General features: G+C 46.9%; 1 protein-coding gene across 1 annotated transcript in view; it reads left to right on the top strand.

The window, feature by feature from the left end:
* The window catches only part of xylt1 (xylosyltransferase I), a 56,350-nt gene extending 42,887 nt beyond the window's left edge, over window positions 1-13,463 (top strand). The window contains exons 8-11 of the mRNA XM_088936546.1: window positions 2,401-2,666; window positions 5,110-5,305; window positions 7,829-8,162; window positions 9,530-13,463. Of these exons, the coding sequence (XP_088792672.1) occupies window positions 2,401-2,666; window positions 5,110-5,305; window positions 7,829-8,162; window positions 9,530-9,852 (1,119 nt within the window). The 3' untranslated portion in view covers window positions 9,853-13,463. The remainder of the gene's footprint in view (window positions 1-2,400; window positions 2,667-5,109; window positions 5,306-7,828; window positions 8,163-9,529) is intronic.
* Window positions 13,464-14,382: the final 919 nt, after the last annotated feature.

Below are 14,382 nucleotides of genomic sequence, written 5' to 3'. Positions count from 1 at the left end.
CAGGAGCTTACTTGAGAGCGCTGGCCGCAGAGTACCTCGCAGTAAATTGTTGCCCAGCTCCAGCGTCTTCAGCACAAGAAACATTTTGTTTGTGAGCCAAAGAACATAATCTAGCGATTTTCATGAGCTCCTGTCAACCACAGTCGGCTAGTGGGAAAGCACAGAACGGCACTGTTCACTGTGAGTCCTCGCAGCTGCTCTTACAGAACAATTGGCCATTAACAGTGTTCCAGTCATGGACCTTCAAGAATAAGCTAAAGTAGAGGGTGATGAAGGTGCTTGAAATTTGTTTCGGCAGCGCAGTGTTAATAAGCCCTTGTCCCCGACCTGGGAAGCTCAGTTGATAGCAGCAGGATTTCTTCAGAGCAGCCCCTCAGCTTCCCTCAGTATTATTACTTTTCTGAAGAATTAAAGAAAGAATTTTAGTAGCTACTTTGAAGTGCTTTAAAAGCTGGAATTGATGTTAATCCTTTGTTGTTCATCAGCCATCTGAGGTCTGCAGCTCAATGTTTAACTCCATTCTTTAGGTTGTGAGCTGTACGCAGTGGGTTTGTTTTTGCAAGAAAAGCTTTGCTGGATCATCTGTATCTGCAATTCTGAACTCATACAAATCCGGTCAACCAGAAACTACAGTTGCCTCCAAATTTATTTACACCCTTGATTAGTATAATTAAAAACTTAATTAGCAATGGAATGGCAAGTGTGCGTTGAGACTTTTCGACATTTCTGAATTAAAACGTGAAAAAATTGTATATCGGCGTATATTAAAAGAACAAATATAAAAAATGAATTGCATACGTATCCGATAACACGTAACTGTCGGAAAAAAAATATTATTTAGTCATTGGGTAATTTTACACAGCCTCAGAAAGTTTCTAGAAGCTTCTGAAAGTCACCTTAATAATTAAAGTCACAGAAGAGACTAACACAAAATGCTCAGAATCACATCATCATGGGAAATTCAGAGAAATGTCTGAATATTCAAGGTTATCGTTCAGACCTCTTTATTAGGGCTGAACTTTGAGGATTATCAACCTCAATGGCTATCATTCTGGTTTGAAATATTTTTATAAGACAGCTGGAATAGTCCCAGTTTTGACTATAGTATCTATCATACAGAGAGAGGGCCAAGGCTAATTAGACAGTTACTGCCCCTCTAGTATGAGGACATAAATTTTAGCCAATTTTGTATTCAGAAGGGATGCTAACTTACTCTCAAGGGCAATAACTGGGAATCTTCAAAAAAAAAACTTTTGCATTATCAGGAAAAGTGTCTCCTTGGCGACAATCGAGGTTAAGCTCGCGAATCTGGTGTCTGTGTCCATGGCAACATAAAAAAAGAAAAGACGTGAATTTTCAAAATAACTAATTGACTCCCAAGTCAAATGGCACCACATGATGCAGTTGGGGGAAAAAAATCCCAACTGAATTATTGGACAGTATCGCCACGAGTAAGATTTGCACAGAAAGATGAAGATCATGTTGGAAAAAGAGTATCATCCGTTCTGTTGGGAACAGAAACGAGTCAGTGCTGCTTCAGGGGTGATTTACATCCCCTGTTCTTGATGTCCCAGTTTGAACTAAGTAACAGATGGATTTCAAAACCTGCCAAGATATTTTATCCAAAAACCCATGCCTTCTGTCAAGAAACCCAGGCTTGGTTAGAATGGGATGGTAATGGAATTGTCCAAAAGGTTAAGAGCAAATAAATAAGCATTCTTATGACTGATCACTGCTGTCTCTAGTACAGCACTTCTGTGAGCTAAGATGAGCTGGAGGAAGCAGATCGCAAGGTCAGTTCATGTAGTCTGGAGGAGCTGCAGAGTTTCACTGTGGAGGAGTGGTCCAATATCCCTCCTAAGAACCTCATAAAAGGCTACAGGAAATTGCTGCTTGAGGCTATCAAAAGCCAAAGCACAATTAACAAAACAGACAAGATATTTATAAATTTTGAAAATAGATATCTTTTGACAATGTTCTGTTTCTACAGACATTTCAGTACAGTACTGGAAGCCACACAGAAAGTTAAGCTATAAACTTGTTTTTAATATAATTCCTCCAAACTCAACTTTTGGTTACCCACTCATGCAGGGTATGAATACATCTGAAGACTTCTCTATGTAGATTCACTAAAAAATCCTCAGAAAAATTTGGAAAAAAAGAATAGGAATAATTTTTCAGACCCACCTGGGATTGAAAGTTACACAGTTATTAGATTGTGCCAGGCATAATTCAGCTTTCTCTTATTTGCGTTTTCATACGGATCTGTGTACACAAAGCTCTTTTTTTACCACTCTCTGGTGAGGTAATCGCTTGATCTCACTTTTCCCACTCTCTGCGGATTTTTTCCTGCTGGGACTCTTAGTTTGCCAGACTCACGCTCCCTCTAAACCCCCGCAGCAGACGACCCGGCCTACGTTTTTCGCCCGGAAGTTCGAAGCCAGCGTGAACCAGGAGATCGTCAACCAGCTGGATGCCTACCTGTTTGGCAGCCTACCTGGGGGCACACCAGGCCTCAAAGCCTACTGGGAAAACATCTTTGAGGAGCCAGACGGCGTGCACAGCCTCTCGGACTCTCAGCTCACCCACTACCACGCCTTCGCCCGTCTGGGGCTCGCCCGTGCTGCCACCTCCCTGCAGGGGGACCCCAACGACAGCAGCTGCAGGTAGGGATCCCCTCCGGGCAGAGTCTCGGCGCTCTGCTGCTCACCTCTAGGCAGAGAAGGACTCCACTGGACTCTCGTGCCAGAGCAGTCACTCTTACGAGCTGCAGGACCTGGTACAGAGACAGATTAGATACAATCTCATCTTCACATGTCTTTTTGCACAAAGGTAGAACGTAGTCAAGAACAAGCTTTTGAAATACCCATTACTTGAAGGTGGGCTTACAGAAGAGCCCCCAGATGACACAACCTGCCCTAGATCAAATAGCTGAATTTGTTACCCTGCCTCAGTAATGCCATGCGATTCCAACACTGACCTCTAAATGTTTGAACACTTGACATTTTTAAGTGATGTTATTGCAACTTTCTGATACAGTACAGTCTGCATTCTTTTCGGTTTGAATTTATTTTAGCCTAACTGCTAGGGGTCACAGACAGCGAAGTTGCTTACTGCGCTGGCAGATTTGGCGGAGATCTGATGGTCTGGTATTCCAGCAGCGATAGGGAACAGTGAACAGTCAGCGTAGACGTCTTCATTCCATTTCGATACCAGCCCACCATTGGACCGCTGCATCCAGCTTCTTAACTACCTGTCTGAATCCAGACCTTTCCGTCAGGAAAACCCGAGATCCGCCGAGGCCATCTGACAGTCCTGCAGTGGCAGTTCGTGTGCGTTTGGTAGAGTTTAGCACGGCCGTTCTGGGACATGAAATATGGCGATGGCTCGACGGAGGTTTGGAAACAGTCGGCCTTCAGACGGACGTTTTGAGGAAGCACAAGGAGATGTTTGTGTGGCAGGCGGCGAGGTGGAGGGAGGGAGGAGGCTTAGCCTGGCAGTGAGGACGGGGGAATCTGTCTGCAAGAAGACCCTGAAGCCAGGCGCTGAATAGCGCCTCTGTTCCTGCTTGTGTGCTCACCACCACCTCTTCTGGGAGCGTGGGGGTGCTGGGGCTCTGGGCGCGGGGTGTGAATGTTTGCTGTTCAGCTCGTCAGGGTAGCTGTGCTGCAATGGAGCAGCTCCAGGCTCTTACGGAATACCGATGAGGAGGCAGCTTGCTCAGACTGCCAGGGAGCCTGGCTGCTGTACTGATGGAGCAGCTCCCTCTGTCAGACCCGTTTGTTTTCCTGACTGTGTGGCTCTCCCGGAGCTTCTCAGCCTGACAACACACAGCTTGTGCCCAAACCCATGAGGCACCCAGGACGCACAGGCAGTCAGTGATCTTAACCTCCTTTCCTTCAAATCTATATGGGTTTCGAGAGTTGGGAGAGTCTCTCTTCTGGCAGTACTGAGCAACAGTTGGCCTTGTGTTGAATTCCACTGCAGTACTGATTAGCTCTTTGTCCTTTCAACGTCCTTATTCATTCAGTTAATAAAAGCCTGGAATGGAATATGTATAGGAATCCCTGTGGTCTATACAATGCCCAAACAGAAGAGATCTGCAGAGTTTCAAATTTTTGCTGGTTTTGCAAAATTGCCAGATATTTTTATGGGCTATAAAGTCCAATGGTTGGAAATTTTATATTTCATTGTTGGCAGTTTCAGACTTAAAAAACATTCATTCCTTCCATGAGCATGAAGAGGGGAGAAAGAAAAACATGACTTGCGAGTGACACGAAACACGGAGTCTGGCTGAGTTCTGTCAAGGGTTAGGAGAAAGGAGTGCTCTGGCTGGCCCTTCAAACAGAAGCTCCAAACACCCAGCCGTTTCTCCTGATCACATCTCTGTTTGACGATTCTACTGGCACAATGATATCATTCAGTACCTCCGAGCTGCAGATTATGCATCATGTAAGCTTTGATATTCCTTTCCTTTGTCAGGCACTTCAGAAACAAAAGGGTTCTTTTCTTTACCACAGGATTTAAGTTCTGAAAAAAGTTGCTTGATAGAGAATTCTAGGAGCTCCGCACAGTCTGTGGGAGTGCTGGAACCAGTCTGGTGTATTCACAGACGGTTGGGGACCCAGTGTCCAATGCCATCATTTGGTGGGAATGAATAAATCCTAGAAGGTGTTGTGCTAGGAGGGAGACACAGAAGTGTGGGAACTGTTGGAGTTAGCAGATCGTTATTAATTCTTACGCATATGGCAATGCAGCCAGTGGCTGGAGCTGAACAGTCAGTTCAGTCTGGACGATAGGCAGCACAGACTCAGCTACCAGCTCCTCCCCACAGAGAAAACCACTTGCTAATAGGTGTTTTAAAATAAAAATGATTCCTGTACAACTGAGTTACTGGAATTCAGAAGTATTTAATATTTCTAATGTATGCAGGGAAAGATTGGGATTGGGATTGGATTTTAACCTGTGTCTCAGGCATTTTCATAGTTTCCTCCAACAGAACAATACTTCTGAGTCCACATGTCTCAAAATCCAAGGCAGGGAACAGGAGACAGGAGGCAGTGGATGAAGGCTGAAAAACACTACTTACGCTTAATTTGTTTCTCTCAGGTACTTCCCAATGGGACACCCAGTGTCAGTCCATTTGTACTTCCTGTCCGACCGTTTCCAGGGTTACCTGGTTAGGCATCATGCTACCAACCTAGCGACCAGCAAGCTGGAGACACTGGAGACGTGGGTGATGCCCAAGAAAGTGTTCAAGATCGCTAACCCGCCCAACAGCTTCAGCAGGCTGCAGTTCGCAGAGGTGAGTGCTCCGTCCGTGGGCGAAGGGGCAGTCTTGTGTCTGTGCTGAGCTGCGAGGGCCCCATGTTCTGCTGCGGAGTCCGGGCCCCGCAGTGGTACAGCAGGAGGCCCAGATGAGAGCAGCGAGCTTTCCAGAGGTTTCTCAGACCTCGCGTGGGAGTTTTCTGCTCGTTCTATTTGATTTTTTTTCCCCAATTTTCAAAACTCTCCTTTGCCCTCCCGGAAAAGAAACATGCCTTGCTTTCTCCTTTATCTAAAGTTTTGAAATCCTCCCCCAGGTTTCTAGAGCTCGTCTACTCATTTTCCTCTTCCTGCGGAAAATCCCCCATCGCTCTGCTTCCGCCAGCACGCGCGCAGGCGTCAGATCAGACCAGCTTTTCTCGAACTTCCTCATTGCGCTCGCATGACCTTCCCTATCCGACGTCCTGTCAGATCATTTAGATCAGGGGTCAGCCTCCAACGACAAGCATGCCATTGCTGCCACACAAAGAGACTGGTAACGTCACATCCTGGTCCCAGAGAGCCACAGTCCCACAGGCTTCACACAGTCTCGCAGCTCCTCAAGCACAAGAAGCCTGGGGAATTAACACCCGCGAAGCCAAGATTCAGTTAAGTCATTCAGAAGGAAGAGAAGACCCTCTGGCTTTTTGGTACCTGGAGACCACTGCTGTTACATCAATAGAATGCCGGAAGTACACTGGTCTTGAAAGTTTGTTCGCTCCGCCAGGGTAGAATACAGCTGACGATACCTTAAATGTTCCATTCATCGGGGCCTTTTACAGGGCGCCTGTCGGGTCTGGAGGGCCTCAAAGCACCTGTCCGCTTGTGTGGGAGTGCTGCTATGGACGGGGGACTGGGTGTAAGCCTGAGGCTAAGGTCACTTAGTGGAACAGCTTGAATCGAGTCCTGCTGCAGCGTGTCCCCGCTGCTGCCTGGCTGTTCAAATCAAAGCGGTCAGTTGTATAGTTGTGATCACAGTGCCCCCCCCGGCCACGTGGCAGCTTCACAGAGAAGTGGAAACGGCCATTTGGCTGGACTGGGCAGGACCGCGTTGGCGTGTACTGTACACGTGCACTCCTTCACTGGGAAGTAAAACCTGCGATGGGAGTTTCCATTCAACACTGTTGGTTTCGTCCATAAGCTACGAGTTAGCATAACACCACTTAAAAGTTCCAGTACGCGTTGCAGAATCCGAATAATTGCATTGAACAAAAAATGGTCATTTAGAGAAGTTTAAATGTCAACTACAGTATGATTAGCACACTAAAAATAATTCTGTCAGAGCTTGTTTAGACTGAGACAGGTGTAGTTGACCTGCTAAATGGTATAGTATGGTCATGGCCTTCTTCATGGGCTGGAGTCTAGATACATAATTCTTCCTGTGTGGGGGTTCAGGTCACTGGGGGGTCCTGGATTTGAGGGAAAGGGGTTGATGTGGGGGGGAGCAGTGGGAGGAAGTGTCACTCCCTGGGGATGTGCTGATTTATCAGAAACACGTCTATTTATAGAGCACGACTCCTCTCACCTCTGGGTGGCTTAATATAGACACACTTACAGGCAGCCATTGATCTGTGGGGCCTTTTAATCAGCTCGGGTAATGATGATCAGAGGCCAAAGCCATCATCCGTCTCTGGTTTCCTAGTTCTGCTGCCGAGTGCTCTCTCCCGTACCCCTCTTCTCCATCTTTCTCACATTTGGGAAAGTGCTGTGGTTGCTACTATATTAAATATTCATCATTTTTCCGTTATTGTTATTTTGGCGCGTGCACAGTCCGATTCCACAGTGTGAAAGTGTCAAGATTATCGGGAAAGAAGATCGCCTGTCCCCTCGCAACCACTGTCCAGCTGCACTGATCCGACTTCAGTGTAATAAAGACGTTTTAAATGAGCCTGAAATCCATTACAGCCTGTGCTCTGAAACCGAGGCCTTGATTAAATAAAATGAAATTAAACTCTCCTGCCAATCACAGATTACAAACCCAGTACATAATGGGCCCCGACAAACCACAAGCCGTCTTTTGTTTTTAACAAATTGGAAATCCACTAGAGTAGTAGAGAAGTATAATTTGTGGTTACTGGTTGCAAAGGTTTGGATTGAATGTGGGCCCAAGCTGTTCTTCTGCAGAGGGGTCTTGTACTCTGTGCTGCTGGACCATGGCCCAGCCACTTGTCGGTGATAGCCATAGACAGCTAGCCTACCTCTGCCCCTTACATCAGCTGTCAGCTGGCTAGCATTTCCCACTCTGAATGAAGCAACCTTAATTGTAATTAAAAACTTCTGGTTGTCCATTCATTTCTCGCGTTAATAACGGAGCTGGGAAGTTTTCTTCTCTTGTCAAAGGAAAGACTAAGCAGTGCATGTTGTCCGCTTGAGACGAGAGGCGCGGTTTGAGATGGGCATTTCAGAACGGGAGCACGGGACTTGTACCGCGCGTACGAGTCGGCTCAGTTCATCATTCCCCCCCCCCCCCCCCTCTCTCTCTCATTCCGCCACCTCCCCCGTCCCCCTTCCTCTCCTCTCTCAGATCGGCACCGAGTGGGACGCCAAAGAGCGCATGTTCAGGAACTTCGGGGGCCTGATGGGGCCAACGGACGAGCCGGTGGGGATGCAGAAGTGGGGCAAGGGGGCCAACGTGACCGTGACCGTGGTCTGGATCGACCCCACCAACGTCATCGCCGCCACCTACGACATCCTGATTGAGGCCAGCGCCGAGTTCACCCACTACCGCCCCCCGCTGAACCTCCCCCTGCGGCCCGGCGTCTGGACCCTGCGCGTCCTGCACCACTGGAGCCCCGTGGCCGAGACGCGCTTCCTCATCACCCCCCTCGCCTTCCACAACCGCCAGCCCATCCGTCAAGGTGAGGACTCGGCCCAGACCCATCGCTGCCCACGGCCACAGCCGCCCCCTCTTGTCGGGCCACTCATGGATACGTCAAGCTCTGAATTCCAGCTAGGATGATGTTGGACAATGACGCAGGGCACGCTGAAGTAATGACAGCGAAGCGGGTGTTACCAGCTAGTTTTTTAAGCTTAAAATGCCTCTTCAGTTCAACAGCTCTGCTTGGCAAGGCAAGAGCCTCGGTGATTTACCTACTCGGTTCCTCCCTGCCTTTGGGAAGAGGGGAAAAAAAACAACTCCTGTGAATTCCAAAACTGCCTGTGAGACATAGTTTGGAAAGTATTAAATGACAGCAAAAAAATAATAATAATTTGGCACCACACCCGTGATTTATGTGTTTGGGTAGCGTTTTCGTTTTCCTAAAAAAAAACAACAAACAGTCCTTTTAAAAGCAAAGCCGTTGAACGTTTATAGGCTGGCATTCATGCAAGGTGGCAGTCAGCCGGCGCCCCGCAAGGGGAGCGCAGAGTCCTCCTGGCGCGGCCGCGATCTGGCAGAACCCTCTGTGGGCAGTGATTTTTATACATGCTTCATGAGGACCCAGAGAACTGCTGACGCTGGTAACGCCCAGGTGAGAGCCAGGGAGGGACTCCGAGAGGCGCCGCGAACACCCGTGCTCGAAAATAACCGTTACGAGATTCTGAGGAATTTTGATCTTTACCTTGAGCACACAGGCCTGCCTCTGTCTGCGCCGCTCTCCGTGCTGGGGAGTTCACAGGCTCTGATCCACTCCAGCCCTTATGAGAGAGAGAGAGAGAGAGAGATCACTTTATTGGCCATATACAATTTCTTGCACTGGGAATTTGTCTTTTCACATACCCCAGCTTGCTCTCCATTAGACACACAGACAGAGAGAGAAGCTGGGGGTCAGAGCACAGGTCAGCCATTTATACGGCGCCCCTGGAGCTGCTGGGGTTAAGGGTCTTGCTCAGGGGCCCAACGGAGAAGGATTCCTCTGCCGGCCGCTGGATTTGAACCGGCAACCTTCCCGCCACAGGCGCAGATCCTTAACCACAGTGCCACCGCTCCGCCCCCTTCCCACCGGTCCTCTCGCACCCCGCTCGCTCGCTCTGCCTCATCCGTGTTTCCGGACATCACTGAAAACGGCTTCTGTTTTTCCATCTAGTGCGTAAAGTGGCAGAAATTTTTAGGAGGGGTTGTTACAGGGTAATGCAGCAGAAGTGTGTAAAAAACCAGCGGTGACCATTCTAATTGTTTTGTCTTTTCCTGATAACCACCCACCACCACCACCACCCGATCACACACTGCCCGTGCGTCGTCTCTGTCAAACCTGGCCTCAGTCTTCTTCTTGTGTTTCCCCTCCAGAGGATGCTCTGAGGTTGCACAACGGCCCGGCCAAGAACAGCTACATGGAGCAGAGCTTCCACGGCCTGAACCCCGTCCTCAACATCCCTGTGCACCTGGGGCAGGTGGAGGCAGCCAAGCGCAACGCAGGGCTGACGGGCAGCGAACTGGAGCGCTGGGTGGACAGCCTAGTGGGGGCTCTGTGGTCAGCAGTGGACGTGTGTGCCGTGGGGCCCAGCAGCTGTCCGGTCATGCAGTCCTGCGGACACACCATGTGGAGTGCCCTCAGCCCTGACCCCAAGTCTGAGCTTGGGCCACCCAGAGCTGATGGGCGCATCAGGTAGCGCCCTCTGCTGGTCAGGAGGCTCACCTGCTATTTATTTTTTTAACGCCGTTTACTCTTATTTTAAGAGCATTTTTTGGTTCCTAGAAATTATAAATAGATGCGTAAATATGGACAAGCAGCAACAGAAGAAGGGGAGACTGCTAATATCTTTTATTCTTAATCCCTTTTGGTCTGGGCAATCTTTTTTTTTTTACATTTTAGTTGTACTGTAAATGTACAGTAATATAACTGCACTTCTTCAGGTGACCAACACGGAACCTGCCTCATCTCATTCTTCTCATTCAGCAGCAGTGAACGATGCGGCTGTGAAGTCAGAAATCAGGAGTATAGAACTGCTATTAAGCACAGGCAACAGTGTGTAAACGTATTGGCAATGTGACCACAAGGGATTCTCCTAAGCCTTAATGTGGGCACACTAGTATCACTCAGACGTGACTCAAAAAAAAAAGATTTTTTTTTGCTGCAGTCAGCCTGACTTTAAGTAACTATGGTAACATTAATGAATTACCAAAGTCAATGTACAAATTCACACCCCTGTCCCTGGCCTGGACTGGAATAAACACAGTAATCTGCTTGTGATCTGTAAGACTGAGGCTGCTAGGTTTGCTGTCCTCAGCTTGCAAATGAAGCCTAGATCCTTATCGTGATTGTCCCATCCTGAAACTCCACTCCCTGCTCTCTGGGTTACCGTCTATGTTGGGGTGACAGACCAGGAGTTGTCGGGAGTCGCCGAGCTCCGGCGTATTAGCAGTCTTCCCAGTGTTTCCCTGGACGCATGCTCATGAAAACTCGAAGGCCCAGCACATCTGGAAGCCCCAGATGTCACAGCTTGGTTTATTGCTGATTTCTTATCTAATTTATTTTTGTTTTTTAGCTACTGCCGACTGCCTGAAACTTGAACTTTTGACCTGTCAGCTGTGCTGGCATACTTCGAACAATCCTCAAGTTTTTTTAATTTGATTTTGTTTTTTTTCTCTGGCACAAAAAAAAGTTAAAAAGAGCTAAAGCAAGAAGGTTTTAGTTATTTATTTATAAATATATATATATAATAATTTTAGTCAATGACTAATGACTAAGTGCTGCATTTGCAGCTTGGTGAATATGTTATCTTCTGTAAAGGAGCTGCCTTTATTTACAAAGGCCCCTAGTCTGTACCTGTAGGCTGGCCATTGTGTTGTCAGTCCTGTGCTTTCTCACCGTTGTGTGCTTCCGAAGCAACCTGCTAGCAGTTCAGCCATCACCTGCAATGGCCAGTGCGTTTGGACGAAGTCCAAGAAAGGAAGGTTAATCCGATCAATGTGAAGACGCACTAAGAGTTTTTGTGGGATGGTCTGTTGTGGTGAAGACTTTAGCTGGGACTTGTTCCTGGCTCGGGAGCCCAACAGATACCAGGACATCTGCAACTCCAGGGGCCAACACAGTAGGAGCTGGCTGCAGTGCACAACTGGACTTTTGAGTCTGGTATTGGGTGGTTTTAGACTGGTAAAAGAAGCCGTTGGTAACTAACTCTAGTATCTTTTTGTTTTCTTTTTCCAAGCACTTATTAAAGAGAGACTAAGATGTGTGTAAGATGCTTGATGGCTTTGTGTTTGGAGTTATGAAGAGGAGCTGGGTATGTGAAGCCATTCAGCACCAGCCTGGTCTCACTGGTTCAGGTTCTATTGTGGACAATCTTGCTTCATAAAATCATACACACGTGTCTACCCCGTCATTATTGCAATCCTCCCAGAGCATTAGTCCCTAGCCTGGTCGAGGGTGAAGATGGGGCTCCACCCAGGCTGCCTGTGAGCTGGGTTCAGAGAGCTGAGCTAGACATTGCTGCAGGGGACTACCATTGAGTTCAGGTGCTCAAAGGTCATTCCTCTCGTTGGAAGAGGTCAAAAGCACACTCACACTGTGACCTGGCCTCTAATGCATCAACTGCATGGCTCTGGACTCACAACTGAAAAGAATATTTCACTGGGTCTTTGCTGTTGTGCTATAGGTCTTAACATTAAGCTCAGCAGGCAGCTGTAGTTTCAAGAGTCAGAAATGAAGTTCTGCAGCACACAGCAGAGCAACACTCCAGACCTCCAACCACTCCCACTGGAACAATTTCTGAATGACTTCTGCACGTATTCACTGCCCCTTCCAGGCCCTGTGCCCTGGCTGTGTGCAGTTAGCTATGGAAAGAAATGCAATGAGTTTCTATTCATTGTTCATGGGAGAATAGCAAGGTACTTGTGAAAGGACCACTGGGCGGACTGGGCAAAGTAATTTCCAACGCACAGGCACATCAGCATGAATGGAGCTAGATACTGAAGTAACATAAGTTGCACAGGATCAGAAGCAGTTTCCTCTGCACAGAGCTGCTGCTAGCAAACCCGTGTTGATGCTCTAAAAGCCGAGATCCCCTGTACACAGGGGGCACTGAAGTCTGGGGGCTAATAATATTTATGTGCAGTCTTAACCTCAAGCACTTTGCCTGGACTGTTGTCACCTGGTCTGGGAAATACCTCACAGTCCTCCTGCCCACTGGGTGCAGTGTTCAGGAAAGAGCTCAGTCACAGAGCAGAGCACGGTGCACAGACACAAGAAGTGATGTAGAATTTTTCACTTCTGATCGCCCATGATCCAGAACTAGAACACTCCAGTTCTGTTCCCAATGCTTAAACCCTTAATTTACTCTTGTGCATTTTTTTCAGCTCCTTAAAAACTACAAATATTGCCCAAAGCTATGAATTTTACCTTGTGAAATGCCCCAACAGTTTCAAGACTGAAAAGACTGGGAACATTTTTTTCTAAAGGTTATAAATGGTGTCATAACTGAAAGGCAGAGGCCACAAGGACCTCCCAGGTTTGGAATAAGGATTCCTGGGTTTTCCTGCAGACAGCCAGCCATTTTACCTGAACCAGCTGGGCTGGGGAACTCTCCCTTCAGCCAGACAGCTGTTACACACCAGGCAGATGGAGAGCACTAACGTCCTTGTGTTGTTATGAAAATGGTAAAATCACACACACACAAAAAAAAAATTATTCTATGTGAACAAAGAACTATTTTGTTATGAATAATATACGTAGATAAAAATGTACAGAAGTATTTTGTAATCAAAAGAAATTTAAAGAAAATTGTAAATAAAATTATGTTCAAAGCAAAAACTCGACGAAGGAATCTCACTCCTGGCACATGCAAGAGATGCTGTAGATATTTTATTTATTTGAGATTTTAAAATAAATGTACGAGCAATCTGACCTAGTTTGGATGTGACTAACTGTTTAATCGGCCCGTCAAAGAATCTAATGCCATATTGTTGTTCTCTTTTGGAAGTATGTATAACTACCGCACTCTTTTCTGAACCCACGTCCCTCTGTCCCAAGAGAGGGCTTTGTGCCTTAGGTGTGGTTCTGCCTAAAGAACATTTTTATTTTCCTGTCTGTGAACGACGACTTCTGAATTTATTTTTGCTTACTGCTGTATTTCAAGGAGGAAAAACTACCAATATGACATAAATGTGTATCATACCAAAAAAAAAGCAAATCTGCCCTTGTAAATATAATGCTTTCTGTCTTACTGTTTTCAGTTTTTTTTTGGAAAAGAACTGCTGACTTTTAAAATAAAACCCTTGAAAATGCATGTGTAGCTTTTTATTCTTAATATAAAGGGGATACCTCATAAATCGAGCCACATTCGATGCTGCCCATTTTCAGATTTTTAAATGGCTGGCGTTAAGGTTTCAGAGAACAGTCTTACCATGCTGCGGAGCTGTGTTTTAGGGTGATACTAATGTCATCCATTGAAGATAACAAAACAATATGCAGGTATTATGGTCAAACTATGCAATTGTCACTCTCAGCTAAAAATAAAATATGGCAGGCCTACTCTTTGAAACATTTGTTCTACAAGTCAGATCCAAGTCTGTAGATAAGGAGATAAGGGATCTCGGGCATTCAGTAAACCAAAGCACACAGCTCACACAAGGGACTCCCAGCAATTGGTATGGCGAGCCACATCAGGTATTCAGTCTCTAAATCATCTATAGCTTAAGACTATTGAGAAGATTAAAACTGCTCAAATGACCAGTTCAAATGTTTCTTGCCCCTATGGACAGAACCCCTGGGTGTAGACGATAAGAACGGAAGATCCCAATCTTTCTCCACTCCTTAATTAACAAGGGACTAGCAGCGACAAGCATGAATACGTACAGAATTCACGTGAAACCGCAAGAGAGCCGTGTAACTACCATGACTTCTCATTCGTGTTCATCTCCAAGGTAAATCCAAAAAGTAACGCACAGAAATAATGTAACAGGGATCTGAGAGCTGAGGCAGCTGGCATAGTTTAGATCCGACCAGGATCACAGGAGTGGGAAAGCCACAGGCACTATGTTTCTGATCAGCCCCACACAGATGCTGTGCAGGTCCCCTGGATCAAAGGGACACCCACGAGCCATTAGCTTTAATTACATTCCAGTGGGCCGGAAACTCTAATGAGTCTAATGAGCCAGCGCGGACCCAAGTGCCACACACCTGCCTCACCTGCAGCACCACG

Source organism: Atractosteus spatula, chromosome 18 (genome assembly GCF_055471065.1).
Source record: "Atractosteus spatula isolate fAtrSpa1 chromosome 18, fAtrSpa1.hap1, whole genome shotgun sequence".
Taxonomy (NCBI): Eukaryota; Metazoa; Chordata; class Actinopteri; order Semionotiformes; family Lepisosteidae; genus Atractosteus; species Atractosteus spatula.
This window is presented reverse-complemented; position numbering and strand designations above follow the sequence as displayed.